This window comes from Misgurnus anguillicaudatus, chromosome 15, assembly GCF_027580225.2.
Source record: "Misgurnus anguillicaudatus chromosome 15, ASM2758022v2, whole genome shotgun sequence".
Lineage (NCBI taxonomy): Eukaryota > Metazoa > Chordata > Actinopteri > Cypriniformes > Cobitidae > Misgurnus > Misgurnus anguillicaudatus.
In genome coordinates, this window is record NC_073351.2 from 31,307,501 (window position 1) to 31,325,950 (window position 18,450).

Below are 18,450 nucleotides of genomic sequence, written 5' to 3' on the forward strand. Positions count from 1 at the left end.
TTCTTCATCCTGTTCTCATTAGTATTCAGAGAGGACATGTTTTAAATTATAGTGGAAAGAAAAGTGACATTGATAACACCAAACAAAGACAAACAATTCTGCTCTTTCCCATTTCACAAACCGAGGACATCAGAATGTGTGAGAGCAAAGTGTGTGTGTGTTGAAAGCTGTGTGTGTGTGTCAATAGCTGTGGTGCTTTACATAATGTGTTAAAAGTCCTCTAGATTACAAATGGATGTGAATGAGAAATGAAATTATACACATTAATGCAAAGTTTTGTATGTGTGTGACCATCAGGCCTGCCGTCACGGACACGTTCAGCATCTGGAACACCTGCTGTTTTATGGAGCAGACATGAGCGCTCAGAACGCTTCCGGAAACACTGCCCTGCACGTGTGTGCTCTCTACAACCAGGTAACACACATATATACACTTACATCCCTCTTTAACCATATCAAATATAAAAACAGACATAAAGGATGCATACAGTGCTCTTGCCGTTTATAACATATATCATTATTGTCAGGTAAAGTGTTTATGAGTGTAAAACAAAGCCTCAAGGTCAGATTGTTAATGCAGTAACACACACATGCAGAAAGTGATGTAATCCTCAGGTGTGTGTCTGTGTATGTACAGTAGGTGTGATTCCATGAGGGCTCATGCATTTTAATTTTTTTCTTAGTAAGAATTAATGAACGTTCTCACACACGCACGCGCGCACACGCACACACACACACAATTAAAAAGAGGAAGCTTAGAAAGTCTTCTCTAAAAACTCTCTCTCTCTCTCTTTCTCTCTCTCTCATAGTTAATGCTATGTACTCTTTAGATTAATAAGGTAAAGTTGTATATGTGTGATCACTGATTTTCCAGCAGTACTACTGGTTTATCTTCATTCAGGTCACGGTAATAAGATTAAACTACAGCTGACCCTCACTTATGTAGCAACCAGTTTGACTGAAGTCAGTTACAAACAGATCAATAACAACAAAAAACATAAACATGAAAAAGACCATCATGTCCATTAAAACATGTCCCACAGGTTTTTAAGCCATGTTAAATGGAAATTCGAGAATCACGATGGTAAGTTGCACGATTATTACAGTTTTTCTCAGTCGCTTTGGTACATTTCTCAAATCATCCTCGACATTACACTGAAGTCTTTATAACTCCTGATCCAGCAAGCATGTTTGGCTAAAACAAGGCTAAATTTGGGCTGCCAGTGAACGTCTAATAGACGTCTAACCATAGCCCAAAAATAGACAATGCATATACTTTTAGAACATGTAAAAAATGAAAGCAAACACCTTGAACACCTGTTGACTTTGCTTAAATGTTATCATATCATACATCTTCAAGTTGTAGAATCAAATTCAAGGTTATTTAGGGTAGAAGTGGGTTACTCATTGGACTATATTGGGTCTATAGATAGCCGTCATTTCAACATCTCAGTTTTTGCTTGCTGGGGACGTTTCTGTCTGTTAGAGTCAAGATTCACCTGAGAGCAATTTACCAATTCAGGACAGATTTAGAAAAAACATCTAATGGATATAGAAATATGTTTGACCCCTGTATTGTGACAACTTGTTCAACCATTTTGCATGCAAACTAATGCCTAAATTGTGTGGGGGGTGAGACCATTCAACATTATACTGTAATACATTTATAATACATAACACAATACATTTTGATCGACATGACATAAGCAACTGATAATGTTGGAAAAAATAGAGAATTGTAATCATTTGCATGGATGTACCGAAGCATTTGCAACTTCTTCAAAGAAAATGCTTTTTTCATGTGCACAAGTGACACAATGATGTGAGAATTGAACAGGTAGTTTTGAGAATTTCAATTCTGATTTGAGAAATGTACCAAAGCAACTGAGAAAAACTGTAAAAAGGTATTTGTGTTTCTGATCAAGCCATACTTGCAAATTTGCTGACACCTTTCAAAATGCCAAATTGTAAAACCTGCCATAAGGGTCAGTTTATTTTTTTATTGAGATTTATACATCTTCTGAAAGTTGAATGAATAGCTTTCCATTGATGTATGGTTTGTTAGTATATGACAATTTTTGGGAATCTTAAATATTGAGAAAATCGAAAGTCCTTAGTAACTGCATCCACTCACAAAGATAAAGTTTTGATATATTTATGGTAGGAAATTTACAAAATAACTTCATGGTACATCATCTGTTTTGTCGTAATCGATTATTTTGACTGCGGTTACGCCCACTGAGTGGCAAAAGACAGAGCGGCAGAATTTGAGTACAGTGAGAAATCAGCGAAAACACAGGGAAAAAGTTGTTGTGCGATAGACCGTACTAACAGATTTACCAAGAAAATCGGAGCTATCGTTTTACAGACTGACAAAAACACCGAAAGAAGAAGTAAATTGAGTTTTTGTTTTACATTTAATATTTAAGTAATTGAATATACTTTTAATCAAGTAAAATTACACAATTTTTTATGTAAGGTATTAAATAAATTTTAATATGCAATATTAAAGAATACACAGTTTGATTTTATACTTTAGAATGTAGTGAAGTAACATTTTTCCCAAGACAAATGTAACTAATGTATTGTCCACCTCTGCTATCAAGTCCAACTAAATTTTATTTAAGCTGATAATAGTCAGCAGCCCCTATGAAAACCAGCCATTTTGTTGAACGTTTGCCACTCGACGGAGCGAGTTCCGGCGTGGTCACGTGGAAAAGTGACGTCAATGCATACCCTCTATTATTGGCTATTGCTACAAATATACCTGTGCTATATTTATGTGGTTCAGGGTCATAATTTTGAATTTTAGGGTGAAGGTTAAAATGTACTGTATGTAGTTGATATGGTATGTCAAGATTGTTTGCAAGTAAATGAGACCTTGGATTATTACTACTTCTAAAAATGTTTTTGCCAGCACAGGGGAACAAAAAGTATAAATCTATAAATACAGTAAACTTACTGACAGGTTAATGTAAAACCTGATGAGCCATGTTATCCTGAAATGAGCATCTTGTGTGTGAAAGGTGGTTTTGATTATAGACCTTAAAATAGTCCACAATTGTAACTTTTTTGTTTTATGTTGCTACTTTTCTTGGTTATAAATCCTTTTAAGGTGTAGGGCAGGGGTGTCCAAAGTCGGCCCTGGAGGGCCGGTGTCCTGCAGAGTTTAGCTAAAACTTCCCTCAACACATCTGCCTCAAAGTCTATAGGCTGCTTCCGAAAACTCTAAATTGCTGCCTTCTGTGGCAGCTTTCCAAGGCAGGAAGGCATAAAGGCATGTCCAAATCCGATGTCAGGTTTACTTCCTGACTCCTGAGATCTTGTCCCACAATTCTATGCGTGTGCGCAGAGGGGGAATGTGATTGGTCAGCCCAGTCTCACGAAATTTCGTTATATAGTCACGTATTTTTTTATTCTTTTTTCGTAATATTATCACGAATTTCGCGTTTCTTCGTGATCGTATAACGAATTCCTGTTTTCGTGTGATTATCACGTATTGGTTACTCGACTGTTTTGTCCTATTTTCTTGCCATTGTCGCTTCGGTTTAGGGTTAGATTTACATAAAATGACATCCCTAACCAAACCCAACTCTAACCTTAAAGGAATAGTCTACTCATTTTCAATATTAAAATATGTTATTACCTTAACTAAGAATTGTTGATACATCCCTCTATTATCTGTGTGCGTGCACGTAAGCGCTGCAGCGCGCTGCGACGCTTCGATAGCATTTAGCTTAGCCCCATTCATTCAATGGTACCATTTAGAGATAAAGTTAGAAGTGACCAAACACATCAACGTTTTTCCTATTTAAGACGAGTAGTTATACGAGCAAGTTTGGTGGTACAAAATAAAACGTAGCGCTTTTCTAAGCGGATTTAAAAGAGGAACTATATTTTATGGCGTAATAGCACTTATGGGAGTACTTCGACTCGGCGCAGTAACACCCTCCCTCTCCCATTATGAGAGTGAGAAGGGGAGCGGACTTTTCAGGCGAGTCGAAGTACTCCCAAAAGTGCTATTACGCCATAAAATATAGTTCCTCTTTTAAATCCACTTAGAAAAGCGCTACGTTTTATTTTGTACCACCAAACTTGCTCGTATAACTACTCGTCTTAAATAGGAAAAACGTTGATGTGTTTGGTCACTTCTAACTTTATCTCTAAATGGTAGCATTGAATGAATGGGGCTAAGCTTAATGCTATTGAAGCATCGCAGAGCGCTCCAGCGCTTACGTGCACGCACACAGATTATAGAGGGATGTATCAACAATTCTTAGTTAAGGTAATAACATATTTTAATATTGAAAATGAGTAGACTATTCCTTTAACGCCAGGCGACATATAAAAAAATAAATCAGAAAAAATAGTAAAAATCAATATATAAAGTGCAATGCAAGCACCAAATCTGACCCTGAACCGAAGCGACAATGGTTTAAAAATAGGAAAAAACTGTCGAGTAACCAATACGTGATAATCACACGAAAACAGGAATTCGTTATAGACGGTTTCATCGGACGCACGTGATACACGTCTGGATCCTAACCTTACTTCCGGTTTCGTTTTTTTTAAGGTCTGACTAGTTGCTAAACTAATCTCTTGAACAAATGCCTTGTCGAAAATAACAAACGTTTTGGTTTCCTAGGTAATCTATGTGTTGTTTTTTTGCTTGTTATATAAATAAACTACGTTTAAAGAACTTTGTTGTTGTTTATTCTTAGCGGATTTTACCGGAAGTTACGTGCAGCCGCTTGTTTATGTTGTTACTGCTGAAACGGTCTATACGATCACGAAAAAACACGAAATTTCGTGATAATAGCACAAAAAAAGAATAAAAAAATACGTGACTATATCACGAAACTTTGTGAGACTGGGTAGGATTGATCGAGCCTGGTCGAGTTCGAAAAAATAAAATGGCGTCAAGAGGCTGGAGCACAAATTTTGCGTAAATACATAAATATTTTCACTTTTTACACCTTTAAATTGCATTTCTAGCAAGAAATTAGTATTGCAGTTTTCAAAAATGTGATTAGTTTTCACAAAGGCGCTCTCTTTTTAGATTTCAAACATGCTGCCTTTAAATTGTGTCTGAAAGTGTTTCTCTTATAGCTGCCTTCATGCCTCCGAAGTCATTACCTCATGAGTGAGGCAACAAGTTTTCGGACGCAGCCCTAGTCTGCCTAGTAAGACCTTGATTAGCTGGATCATGTGTGTTTGATAAGGGTTGGAATAAAACTCTGCAGAGACACCGGCCCTCCAGGAGCAGGATTGGACACCCCTGGTGTAGGGGAACTGTGTGTGTGTGCGTGCATGTGTTTTGTGAGTGCTCAGCTGTGATAGTGAGCTTTAAGGACTCTGTGGATGTTTAGCAGGTCTCAAAGGAGATGTTAGAGTGGATCGATTCCCAGAAAGACACCTGGTGAGGACACATAAGGAGAGACACATTACTGGATAGAAAACCATCTGAGCTGTGATGAAAGGAGAGAGTGCGTATGTGATAACGTGTGAAGTCTGACACAACGATGAGGAGAACGAAAAGACCACCTAATGTGAACCTGATGAGATATAAGTTTGTGTGGGGTCAATTTTGGCTGTGTTATTTCTACTATCATTCACAAACATGATCTATTAAAAAATGTCTTTAATACAACTTTAGATGTTTTTGTGATCTTACTGAGTTCACCCATGACATGAAAATTGTTTGGTGTATTTTTCTTCCTTTTAGTCAATTTAAGTTGCAGGCAAATTTTAATACTTAAGTTTGGTCAATTTTGCTTCGTCTTTTATAGACCCTTCAAATCTGTTTTCTAAGTTTGACCACCAGAGGTCACATGTTACACAACAGCAAACTGGTATTCAAAGCATTCCAGGATTGGGACCAGTTAGGACATCAAACTGGCATGAAAGGCCACATTTGCTGTAGTAGAGTATTGATGTGTTCATATTGCTGTTTCTACAGATTTTGATGACACTGATTTCTATATTTTGAAGTGAGACATGCCCTGGTGGCATCAATGTGTATAAAATTTTTTGTCTTTCCAATGAATTTATAGTGTGGATGACCAGACATAGAGAGAGATGTGAAAGCTCAATCCTTGAATAGCTCTGTTAATTTAGTCTGTAGTAGAAATTACATATTGATTTTTTGCTATTACATTGAACACATAGCCTACAGAGAAATACTCAAATTCTCTGTCTCCTGTATGACATAGTGTGTTTGTTCAGAATAACATACTATTATACTACCCTAGGGTATAAATATATACAGTTTCAAATCTGAAAAATGCTAAACATTTTGGGATTTTCTTATTTAGTTAAGCCCCGAACAGGTTATTTCACAAAAGAAATGTTTACAGAAAGTTCGCAACACAGAATAATAACAAAATTTCTAAAAAATAACCCAGTTTAAAAGTGTACATACACCTGATTCTTAATACTGCACGATGTTACCTGGACAATGACAATCAATTACAGGTTTTATGTTTTGTGATAGTTGTTTAAAGGTTTCTTGTTCTTGTCGGAGCCATTAAACTGTTCACTGATCTTCAGAAAAATCCTCCAGGTCTGTAATTATGCCCTTCATAACAACCGTGAGGAGGGTGAATTTCTTTGTAACTCATCCGTTTCAATTATATTAAGCCTTAAAGTTCTGCATAATTAAGGGCGTGGCCATTTAAAGGATTAGTCCATTTTCTTAAAAGAAAAAAAACAGATAATTTACTCACCACCATGTTATCCAAAATGTTGATGTCTTTCTTTGTTCAGTCGAGAAGAAATTATGTTTTTTGAGGAAAACATTGCAGGATTTTTCTCATTTTAATTGACTTTAATAGAGCCCAACATTTAATACTTAACTCAACACTTAATAGTTTTTTTCAACGGAGTTTCAAAGGACTCTAAACGATCCCAAACGAGGCATAAGGGTCTTATCTAGCGAAACAATTGTCATTTTTGAGAAGAAAAATAAAAAATATGCACTTTTAAACCACAACTTTTCGTCTAGGTCCGGTCCAGTGCGACCTAACGTAAATGCGTAGTGACGTAGGGAGGTCACGTGTTACATATATAAAACGCACATTTGTGGACCATTTTAAACAGTAAACTGACACAAAGACATTAATTAGTATCATTTGACATACAACAACGTAGGAACGGTCCTCTTTCAACACACTTGTAAACACTGGGGCGGAGTTTCGCGTTCGTCCTCTGTGACCTCTTGACGTATTGCGTGAGGTCACGCTGACGCTTTCCCAGAAGAGAAATTGTGGTTTTAAAGTGTATATTTGTTATTTTTATTGTCAAAAATGACAATTGTTTCGCTAGATAAGACCCTTATGCCTCGTTTGGGATCGTTTAGAGTCATTTGAAACTCCGTTGAAAAAAACTGTTAAGTGTTGAGATAAGTATTAAGTGTTGGGCTCTATTAAAGTCAATTAAAATGAGAAAAATCTGCAATGTTTTCCTCAAAAAACATAATTTCTTCTTGACTGAACAAAGAAAGACATCAACATTTTGGATGATATGGTGGTGAGTAAATTATCTGGATTTTTTCTTTTAAGAAAATTGACTATTCCTTTAAGTGATGGTTGAATAGCCACTTCTGTCACTAAAGTCGTGCTAGGGGGGGCGTGGTTTCAGCAACCAGCCACCTCAGCTTCACCCACGTCCTGCCTCTTTAGCCGTTTTCGGATATCCACAAGTGATGCGCGGCCAAGATGGCGACGGAAACTACATCCATATTTTTTTACAGTCTATGATTTACACCCACCTGACTTGAATGTCATGAATGATGCTGATTTCTTGAGCATTACTGAATGTTTATATAATGTACCGAACAGCGATACACCATCCTTGGTACATTTCGCAATATTCTTATGGCATACTGAATGGACCCCACCCTGGTGGAAACCCCGCCACGTAGCACAGTAGCATTGAGCTGCTCACGCTCACTGAAAGTGACAGTGCATTGGGAGTGGCCATAATACACAAGTTTAAGTAAGAATTGAGGACGGGCCGTTGAATTATAAGAAAATAATGCACACCCAAGGTAGTTTTAGACGCAGCATTGGTGTGTTAGAAGAAACCTTAATTACATGTTAAGACACTGATTTTACAAAAGATGTGTTAGGGGACCAAGAGACCCTCTAATGTTTCATTACACACCAGACACCACTGTGTGAAAATAGGACACCATTCCCAGCTGAGTCATGGCTGTTTTATAAAGCTTACAGAGTAAGGGGCCAATCACACCAAACGCGTTTTAAACGCTTGGAAATAGAAGGTGCACCGCACTGTCACTTTAAAAAAAAGAGCAGTTGCGGCATGGCTTTTTATATTTCTAGGCAACCACAGAGGCAGCTGTCCTGTCAATCAAATATCGAAGCGTCATATTAGCAGAAACTTTAAAACGAAGACGCTTGCTTTGGCCTTGATCGAGGGTGAGAGGTGCACAAACACACAGTGAGTGAGTGCAGTCCGGTTGTTTCAAACAACTGTTAACTTTTTACCACAACGGAAGGCCCGCCTCTTCTCTCATTCGATTGGACAATTGAAAAACGTGTATGATGTTGGGTGCTTTTATGCTTTAATGGTGCATTCACACCAGCCGTGGTAGAGGCGGCAAAAACATAGTTTAATCTAATTCTAGTCATTCGAGACATTCATGCGGAAATTCGCGTCATGGGAGGGGCTTCTGCGACTCTGCTGAGACTCCGCTCACTTCCTGTAATCATGTCACTACTACAGCAAGGTCCTGCTTGGTTAACGCGGTCAGAAAAATCTGCCAAAGTTCAGAATTTTCAACTCGCGGAACGCTCCATCCGCGCTACGCCTTCCACGCGTACCATGCCACAGGATGCCTATTTGTGTCTTTGCATTGACTTAAGATGTAAATCATTCGGTTGTCAGATCTGTCAATAGAGAGAGAGAGAGAGAGAGAGAGAGAGAATGACCGGATGCTGTGCTGACCTAAACGCTCAGGTTTACCATGCTAGTCTCTCTCTCTCTCTCTCTCTCTCTCTCTCTCTCTCTCTCTCTCTCTCTTTCTCTCTCTCTCTCTCTCTCTCTTTCTCTCTCTCTTTCTCACTCTCTCTGTCTGTCTCTCTCTCCCCTTACGAAAAAGAAGTATACTTCAAGTTCATTTTATTAAGTATACTTAAGTAATGTTGGAGTATAGTTTTAAGTATACTTTATGTAGTAAGTGTACTAACATTTATGTTCTAGTAGTATACTTGTAAGTGTACTGCTTGAATACCGCTTGGGACTAAATTGGCCCACTTTTAGTATATAAAAGTATACTTCTAAGTGTACTATAAGTGTAAGAGTAGTCAACTTTAAGTGTACAACTAGTGCACAATTAGTTCTTCATTTGTACTGCAAGTGAACTCATGAGTATACTAGTAGTTTTCTGGACTTGTGCTTCAAGTGTACATGCAAATGTTCTAGTGTACTCTTAGTAAACTAGTAGGTTACTAATTTTGTGCTGCAGGTATACTTCCAAGTGTTCTTTTAATTTATTTTTGGTTGACTGGTGGTTTGCTGGTCATATACTTCAGGTGTGCATGCAGGTGTTCTGTTGGTGTGCTCTTGGTAGACTAGTGGGTTGCTGGTTTTGTGCTGCGGGTGTGCTTCCAGGTGTTCTTTTGATATACTTTTGGTTGTCTAGTAGTTTAGTAGTCATATACTGAAAGTGTACATGCAAGTGTTCTGTTAGTGTACTCTTAGTAAATTAGTAGGTTACTAATTTTGTGCTGCAGGTATACTTCCAAGTGTTCTTTTAATATACTTTTAGTTATCTAGTAGTTTACTAGTCATATACTTCAAGTGTACATGCAAGTGTTCTGTTAGTGTACTCTTAGTAAACTAGTAGGTTACTTATTGTATACTGCTTGTGTAACAAAGCACTTTGACACTGAGGATCCATCTGCAGGTTTTTATTAAACACGCTCATATTCCAACAGGCAAAGTCAAACAACAACAAACACACCAATGTAGGGCAGGCAAATCTCGTAGTCATGAAACAGGCAAAAGGGTCAGAGCAGTCAACAAACATACTCATAAAACCAGGTAAAACAGATAAAGATCAATAAATACAGATCGGTATGCAGGCAGGCAAACCGCTCAGCAATGACAGCCGGTACAAATCAAGATTTGCACTGACTGAATGTTTCCAGAGAGTTTATATAGGCTGTCCAATGAGCTTCAGGTGGCAGAGTAATCAGTCCAGGTATGAGGGATTATGGGAAATGGAGTCCAGAACGAAAGTTAATTTTCAGGGGATTCAGCCATATATATAGATACATATACAACCTCAAATCAGAAAAAGTTGGGACACTGTAGAAATTTTGAATAAAAAAGGAATGGAATAATTTATAAATCTCATAAACTTATATTTTATTCACAATAGAATATAGATAACATATCAAATGTTGAAAGTGAGACATTTTGAAATGTCATGCCAAATATTGGCTCAATTTGGATTTTATGAGAGATACACATTCCAAAAAAGTTGGGACAGGTAGCAATAAGAGGCCGGAAAAGTTATACATATAAGGAACAGCTGGAGGAGGACCAATGTTTAGGAATAGGAATGTTGTCCCATTCTTGCCTAATACAGGCTTCTAGTTGCTCCACTGTCTTAGGTCTTCTTTGTCGCATCTTCCTCTTTATGATGCACCAAATGTTTTCTATGGGTGAAAGATCTGGACTGCAGGCTGGCCATTTCAGTACCCAGATCCTTCTTCTACGCAGTCTTGATGTTGTAATTGATGCAGTATGTGGTCTGGCATTGTCATGTTGGAAAATGCAAGGTCTTCCCTGAAAGAGACGACGTCTGAATGGGAGCATATGCGGTTATAGAACTTGGATAAACCTTTCAGCACTGAAGGTGCCTTTCCAGATGTGTAAGCTGTCCATGCCACATGCACTCATGCAACACCATACCATCAGAGATGCAGGCTTCTGAACTGAGCGCTAATAACAACTTGGGTTGTCCTTGTCCTCTTTAGTCCGGATGAAATGGCGTCCCAGTTTTCCAAAAAGAACTTCAAATTTTGATTCGTTGGACCACAGAACAGTTTTCCACTTTGCCAAAGTCCATTTTAAATGAGCCTTGCCCAGGGAAAACGCCTGTGCTTCTGGATCATGTATAGATATGGCTTCTTTTTTGACCTATAGCGTTTTAGCTGGCAACGGCGAATGGCACAGTGGATTGTGTCCACTGACAATGTTTTCTGGAGCCCATGTTATGATTTCCATTACAGTAGCATTCCTGTATGTGATGCAGTGCCGTCCCGAAGATCCAAAATGATCCAATATTTGGCATTTTTTTATTTATAAATTTTGTTTGATTAGCTCACTGATAGCATACGAAAGACTTAGCTTCAAATTGAAAGTACAATTAAAAGGTATATGTCAAGTATAAAAATTAATACACAGGAACATTGTATTGTACTTTAAGTGCAATGTATATATATTTATAGTATGATGTTAAGTTCACTTAAAGTAGTAAACTACTAGTTAACTAAAAGTATAGTAAAAGAATACTTGCAAGTATACCTGCAGCACACAATTAGTAACTTACTAGTTTAATAAGAGTACACTAACAGAACAATTGCATGTACACTTTCAGTATGACTAGTACACTACTAGTTAACTAAAAGTATAGTAAAAGAATACTTGCAAGTATACCTGCAGCACACAATTAGTAACTTACTAGTTTAAAAAGAGTACACTAACAGAACAATTGCATGTTCACTTTTTAGTATGAGTACTAGTTAACTAAAAGTATAGTAAAAGAATACTTGCAAGTATACCTGCAGCACTAAATTAATAACCTACTAGTTTACTAACACTAAAGATTCTCCATAAAGATAATATACATTTGTACACTACATATACTTTCAAAATGTACTTAAAATATACTGTTTCTAAAGGATGCTAAATAATGTATTTTATAAATATGCTGTTAGTGCATTATTATAATGATAACTTTAACAGATAAAGTATACCTAAAGTAAACTTTAAAATAAGTTCAAATTATTATACTTTAAAAATTGCACAGAACTTTATCTCCAAGTATATTTTTTTAAGTATACTTTTAGAAAATATACTAAATAATAATTATTTTGAAATATGTTAAAAGTTTAATTGTAAGCAAATATGTTGTAAGCATAGTACTTTCAATATATTCAAATATGATACATTTCTTTCTAAGTATATTTGTAACGTACTATTGCAAAGTTAAATATACTTGAAATACAATAAAGTATATGTATTTTTCACCAGGGCTATTCATATGGCTTTTTGCAGCTTTCTTGATGTACTTTCGTTGTTGCATTTTTACTTTATAATTTTAAGTATATGTCAGTAAACAAGTATAGGCCAAATATACTTAGACATTTCAGTCAGTATAGGTCAAGTATACTTTAGTACAATTTAAGTGTATTTCTGAGAAGTACCTAAAGAACATTTTAGAGAAGTACATAAAAAGTAAACTGAAAGTATACTTTCTTATTTTAAGTTTAAAAGAAGAATACTTATAGCACACTTCAATAAACTTCTTTTTCGTAAGGGTCTCTCTCTATCTATCTCTCTTTCTCATTCTCTCTGTCTGTCTCTCTCTCTCTATCTCTCTTTCTTAGACCTACATGAGCTAATTGGTCCGATCGGAGCACCAGTTTTGTCATTTCTGTTGTTGTGAAACAAACGCACAAACATACTCATCCCATTCCTAAAGTTTCTAGGACAAATCCCGTTAGTTTTACTCGTCACAAATGCTTATAACAAATGGCTTTCCTTTCTAGGATAGCTGTGCAAGAGTGTTGCTGTTCAGAGGGGTGAATAAAGAGATAAAGAACTACAACAGCCAAACTGCCTTCCAGGTAAGATCACAGGACCCGTGGCTTTCTTTCAAATCAAACACTGTGAAAGAATCAATGGAGCTGAATCTTATTTAAACTCAAGAAAGCCAAACTTTCTTTTGCTCGTGGCAAAGAGCAATCACCGGATCTGACTGGAAACAATGCAATTGTTGTTGTCGCATCTCTTACATTTACTCTGGGGCTCTGATGTCATCAAAGACTTCAGCCGCATCCTAATTTGCATACTAGAAAAGTACATACTATTCGGGTAATTGGAGTAAGTTGTAATACATACTACATTATCGTAAAATTGCTATCTTTGACATTCTGTAATTGTGTAAACACTAATCCTAATCCTGCGTGCTTTTTAGTACAAATGTTATGCAAATTGGAATTCAGCCCTTGTTTCAACAAAGTCTGAAGCTTTCGCAATTATATCCCCTGCAAACCAATTCGGTCTTCAAAACTTATAAACGGAAACATGTTTACAATTTTCCAAACTTATGTGACAATTGTGGATTTACAGCACAACAAAAACATATAGATTTAGGCCAACAGGCCAGTAATATGTGCATATCGGCACAGTGACATTATAATTTGTATATACAAATAATGCTAAATATGACATCTGTAGTCTTGCATTTTGTTGAATACAAGATGAAGAGTTTGGTTCCAAAACGTGATTAATGCCATTTAAAAAAACAAAATGAGTTACCACCAAAATCAGTATTGTATCAGATATCCGCAGTGTTATTCTGTCATCTTTCCTCGCTTTTTCCAAACCGCAACAAAGCCAGTCTTCCTTCTCTGCAGAATGCAATAAATCCTCTCAACCAATCACAGCGCACCATTCCGCGCATTGTAAACAATAAGGACGGTGCTTTGAATGCACACATATTCCTAGTTTTCCTCATCTACTTTGTACTTCGTGATCAACAAACAAACAAAAGCAAAATAACAATATGATGGCATTGATAAACCTGTGGTGGTTTTCTGTGGCGGGGAAGAAACGTAAGCCATCAAAATCAAATAATTTACGTGAGAGACTCTCGGGAGATGGAAAAATTCTGGTTGTTGCTTGTTCTCACACGACAGCATTAAGCTTCTGTCATGCTAACACATTGACCCCAGCGGATCTTATGAAAAACTTTCCATTATTTTACTGTTTTGATTAATGCCATTAATGTTTATTTTTTTAATCAGTGTATACCACTAGTCAACTAAATGAATATAACATGGCAAAGATGAATGCACATTTATATATTTATTCAATAGATTTATTGCATTTTGAAAAAAAACTTGTCATGGATTTATTGCATTTTGTTTTTATAATAAATCTTTAAAAATCAAATGATGGATTTAAATTTTTAATGTTATTATAACCTAAAGATGCTATATGAAAGTTTGTTACAGAAAAAAAGTGGTTTTCATCTAGTCACTTTCTTGGTGTAGAAAATACATTTTTACCCAAATTAATCAAAATGGATTTATTGCGTTTTGGAACCAAACTCTTCAGATATTTTAGTTTGTAACCACATAGTTGACGGTAACCATTGACTTCCAAAGTAGGAAAACAAATACTATGGATGTCAGTGGGTGCCGTCAACTGTGTGCTTATCATTATTTATCATAATATATTATTTTGTGTTCAAATGAATAAAGAAACTCATACAGGTTTACAATAACATGAGGGTGAGGAAACAATGACATACTTTCATATTTTGTGTGAACTATCCCTTTAAATACCAGTGTATTTGAATATGGTAATCAAATGTGATATTTTAATATGGTAATTAGACAGTATAATTTACATTTATGCATTTGGCAGATGCTTTTTTTATGAGTATGTGTGTTTCCTGGGATTTGAACGCACAATCTTTTGTGTTGCTAACGCACTGCTTTAGTACTTCTATATGAGTGGAGATACTTTTCAGGTACAGTGTATTACTAAGTAAATCATGGTACCACCACAGTACATAATCAACAACCAAACAAGCCACATAATAAACAAAATAATGTATAATCAGGTGGTCGTTATGGCAAAACAAACCTCTTCAAGGTTATACAAAACCGGTCACCTTGTCTGGGTTTAATGACCGGCTGATTGTACCATCACCCTTAAATTTTTTCACACATAAACCATAATTAACCGCAGGCAGTTTTGTGTTTGTCTGGGGACGTGTGGCAAGCAAATAACAAATTTTTCTTTCTCTCTATAGGTGGCTATAATAGCTGGAAATTTTGACCTGGCCGAAATTATTAAGACTCACAAAGCATCAGATGTTGGTGAGTGGCTCCGAATTCACATGCATATTTAGCAACCTGAAACGATCCGTCATGTTAATGAATTCCCATGACTGTAGCGAAGCATGACGGCCACCGAAAATGAGAGCGGTCATTTATGTGTCCGTGTGCGAGTCTGGGACATTTGGGCGAATGAGAGTCACTCATCACCCCTCTCGCTTTGGTCGACGGTGCGGCCGGCTTATTCAAGCCGCTGTTCTGGCGGGGAAATAGCAGACAGTTGTCGGGCCGCTGTAATGGATCGTACCCATTAGCGTGGAGTACCATTGTCATGGCGACGGATCGGGGTTAATCCCAGAGGCTCAGCAGGTGTTGGGAGTTTGATTTCAGCCAATGGTAGTGTAGCCGCAGGGTCTGGTATCTCATCAGAGCGATGTGACCTCAGTGAAAGATGGGACTTTTATGTGCAGACACACACAAAACTACATCATGTTTGGGATGAGAACTTGTATTTTATAAATAATTTGAATTGAATTTTGTAATTTATTCTTAAGCTTTTGTGTGTCCATTTATTTCTCTTCCTCCTCTTATTTTCTTCTTATAAGTCACTGAGGGGGAGAAATAGAGGAAGCGAACGGACCCGTATGTGTTTGGACAGTTGGCCTTTTTAGTATAAAAGGATGTTCAGAAGAGCAAAGGATTTAAACAAGCAGACAGCTTGACCACAGTGCCCAGTATTTACACCGAGCAAACAAACGGCCCATCTTAAGTGGCATTTATCTGGATTTTTTTCCCCCGGAGTGAATCTGTTGAAACATTTTTAGCAAGATTTTCTCCAAGTAGAAGTGGCTCGTATAGGTGGGAATAGAAAATAAGGAAAATGTTGATGGATGTCGCTTAAATCAAAGTAGAGGTCTTCTCTGGTCCAAAGAAATGTACCCGACTCAAAATGACCCGAATCACTTTTTATCGAACATGACATGCATAAAAAAATTTTTATTAACTCGACCCAAGAAAAATCCAAAAAATTAGACTCGAGTCTGACCTGACCCCGTGGCGCTTTTTTTTAACCCGCCTGAACCCAAAAGTAAACTGCACTGACGTGTGTGCAGTCAGCAGCCCACACGCACCAGTCAGACAGAAAGAAACCTCAGTGGCCTCACATCCAATTTGGCCCATTTCTCCATTTCATTCGTTATCTGATGAGGACACTTATGACGCTTTTTCATTGCGTAGTACCCCATGGTTTGGGTCGGGTCAGCTTACTTTTGGGGGCTTTTCCACTGGGTGCGGTGCGTAGTCCCCAATGTTTTTTTTAGTATCACCTCGGTCGGGGTTCCAAACGAACCGAGCTGATACCAAAACGTGACGCGAAAACACTGTAGATCACTGATTGGTCAGTGGAGAGAATCGTCACTACCAGCGTCGTCGCAATAATGTAGCTTTACCTTCGTGCTAGCTTGCGCTGTCTCAAGTAAACCTGTTGTCATCTGTGCTTTGCTGTAAGTTCCCAAAATCCATTTTAGCGATGAAAACATCCACAGGTTGAGAATGAGTAACACCATAACAGTTTTTTTTTTCAGACTTGCAGTTCGTGGCAGTACATTCGCGACACGCACATCCGCATATATGCTTAAAGATGACATATCATGAAAATCTGACTTTTTCCACACTGTAAAAAAAAACTTTGCTGCCTTAAAATTTTTTGTTAAATCAACTCAGATTTACAAGTCATGTCAACAAAAATTAGCTGTCACAACTTATAAAATATAGTTGAGAAAAGTCAACTTAAATTTATAAGTTATAACAACTCACCTGTAGTTATAACAACTCCTCTCTAGTCAAGATAACTAATAGTAAGTTGAAATGACTTGTAAATCCGAGTTGATTCAACAAAAAATTTTAAGGCAGCAAAGTAGTTTTTACAGTGCATGTTTATGTGCTATAATTGGGTCCCCAGTGCTTCTATCAAACTAGAAAATATGAAAAAGAACAACCTAGTAACTTAGTTTTGGTAAACCATTCTCTGCAAGCACGTGAGAAAATAAGTAATTGAAATTTGTCTCTCCTTATGATGTCAGAAGGGGATAATGCCGCCCCTTTATCTGTACTATCCAACCACAGCACTGCCATTTAGTGTAGAGATCAGCTCATTTGCATTTAAAGGGACACACTCAAAACGGCATATTTTTGCTCACAACCTACAAAGCAGCATTTTAACATGCTATAATAAATTATCTAAATTATATTTTGAGCTAAAACTTCACGTACGTACTCTGGGGACACCAAAGATTTATTTTACATATTTAAAAAGTCTTGTGAAATGTCCCCTTTATATGCAACTTAAATGAGTCTCATCAGAGAGCGTTGACTGACGCCACAGGTGTTTGTACAGAAACTGTCATGTGAGACAGAGTTATAGTGATAAACACGATGTGCAAATATCTATGTGTGGTGGTCAAATTTTGTGACAGACTAAGAAATAAATGAATGTATGGGGATGTATAGCATTCCAACGACGCTCTCACTTGTATGATGTCACAGCAGTAGGCAGCGCAAATATAACGACACGCCTATAATCACTTCCACTCTGAATTGTTACAAAACTCAATGGAAAAGCTAACCAAGCCAAAGTGAGGTGAGATAACCCGACCCAAACCATGGGGTACTATACAATGGAAAAGTGCCATAACATAACCACTACAGTGTGCATTCAAAATTGATTGACAGGTCTGGCTAAACGAAAATTAACCTACCGCCAGCCACACGATGTCGCAAGTGCTCTTGGCAAACAGAGTGGGGTTGGAAAAGGACTCGATGCACAGACGCGAGATAGTTTAGGTATTATCGGGTCCTTTGGGCAAAAACATTTTAAATCACGAGTCCGCAAATATTATACCCGTCCCTTGTCCAAGGCTCATTTAGATGTGAACCCACTCGGGTCTTCGGTTATAAGTGGACAAGTCCAAGACATGGCAGTGACATCCAAGTCCAACATTTAAGACCATTTACAGTACTTCAAAACATAAAGGCGGGATTTAACTTCGTGTCATGCAAATTTTTCACTCGAGTTTTCAACTTTTCAACTTGCGCAAAGATGCATTTGAGGCGAATATGTTTTCGCAGAAAACGCGCCCCCCATATTGTGTCATTCGCATCGGCCCATGCGAGGACGTGTCTGATGGCATCTTTGCATTGACTTTGTATGTAATCTATTTGCGCAAATCGTTGAACTCGCATCTAATGTAAACCCACAGTTAGTTATATTAGGACATTTAAGTAGTTTTTTACAAACAAACCTTAAAAAAACAACACTGTACTTTTGTGCATCTTGAGACAAAAAATGG

The 18,450-nt window shown here is 37.3% G+C and overlaps 1 protein-coding gene across 6 annotated transcripts in view; it reads left to right on the plus strand.

The window, feature by feature from the left end:
• Nucleotides 1-18,450, plus strand: part of shank3a (SH3 and multiple ankyrin repeat domains 3a) — a 400,804-nt gene that overhangs the window by 239,746 nt on the left and 142,608 nt on the right. For all 6 annotated transcript variants that reach the window (XM_055174823.2, XM_073853777.1, XM_073853775.1 and 3 more), the window contains 3 exons: nt 298-414; nt 12,803-12,880; nt 15,079-15,145. In XM_055174823.2, the coding sequence (XP_055030798.2) occupies nt 298-414; nt 12,803-12,880; nt 15,079-15,145 (262 nt within the window). The remainder of the gene's footprint in view (nt 1-297; nt 415-12,802; nt 12,881-15,078; nt 15,146-18,450) is intronic.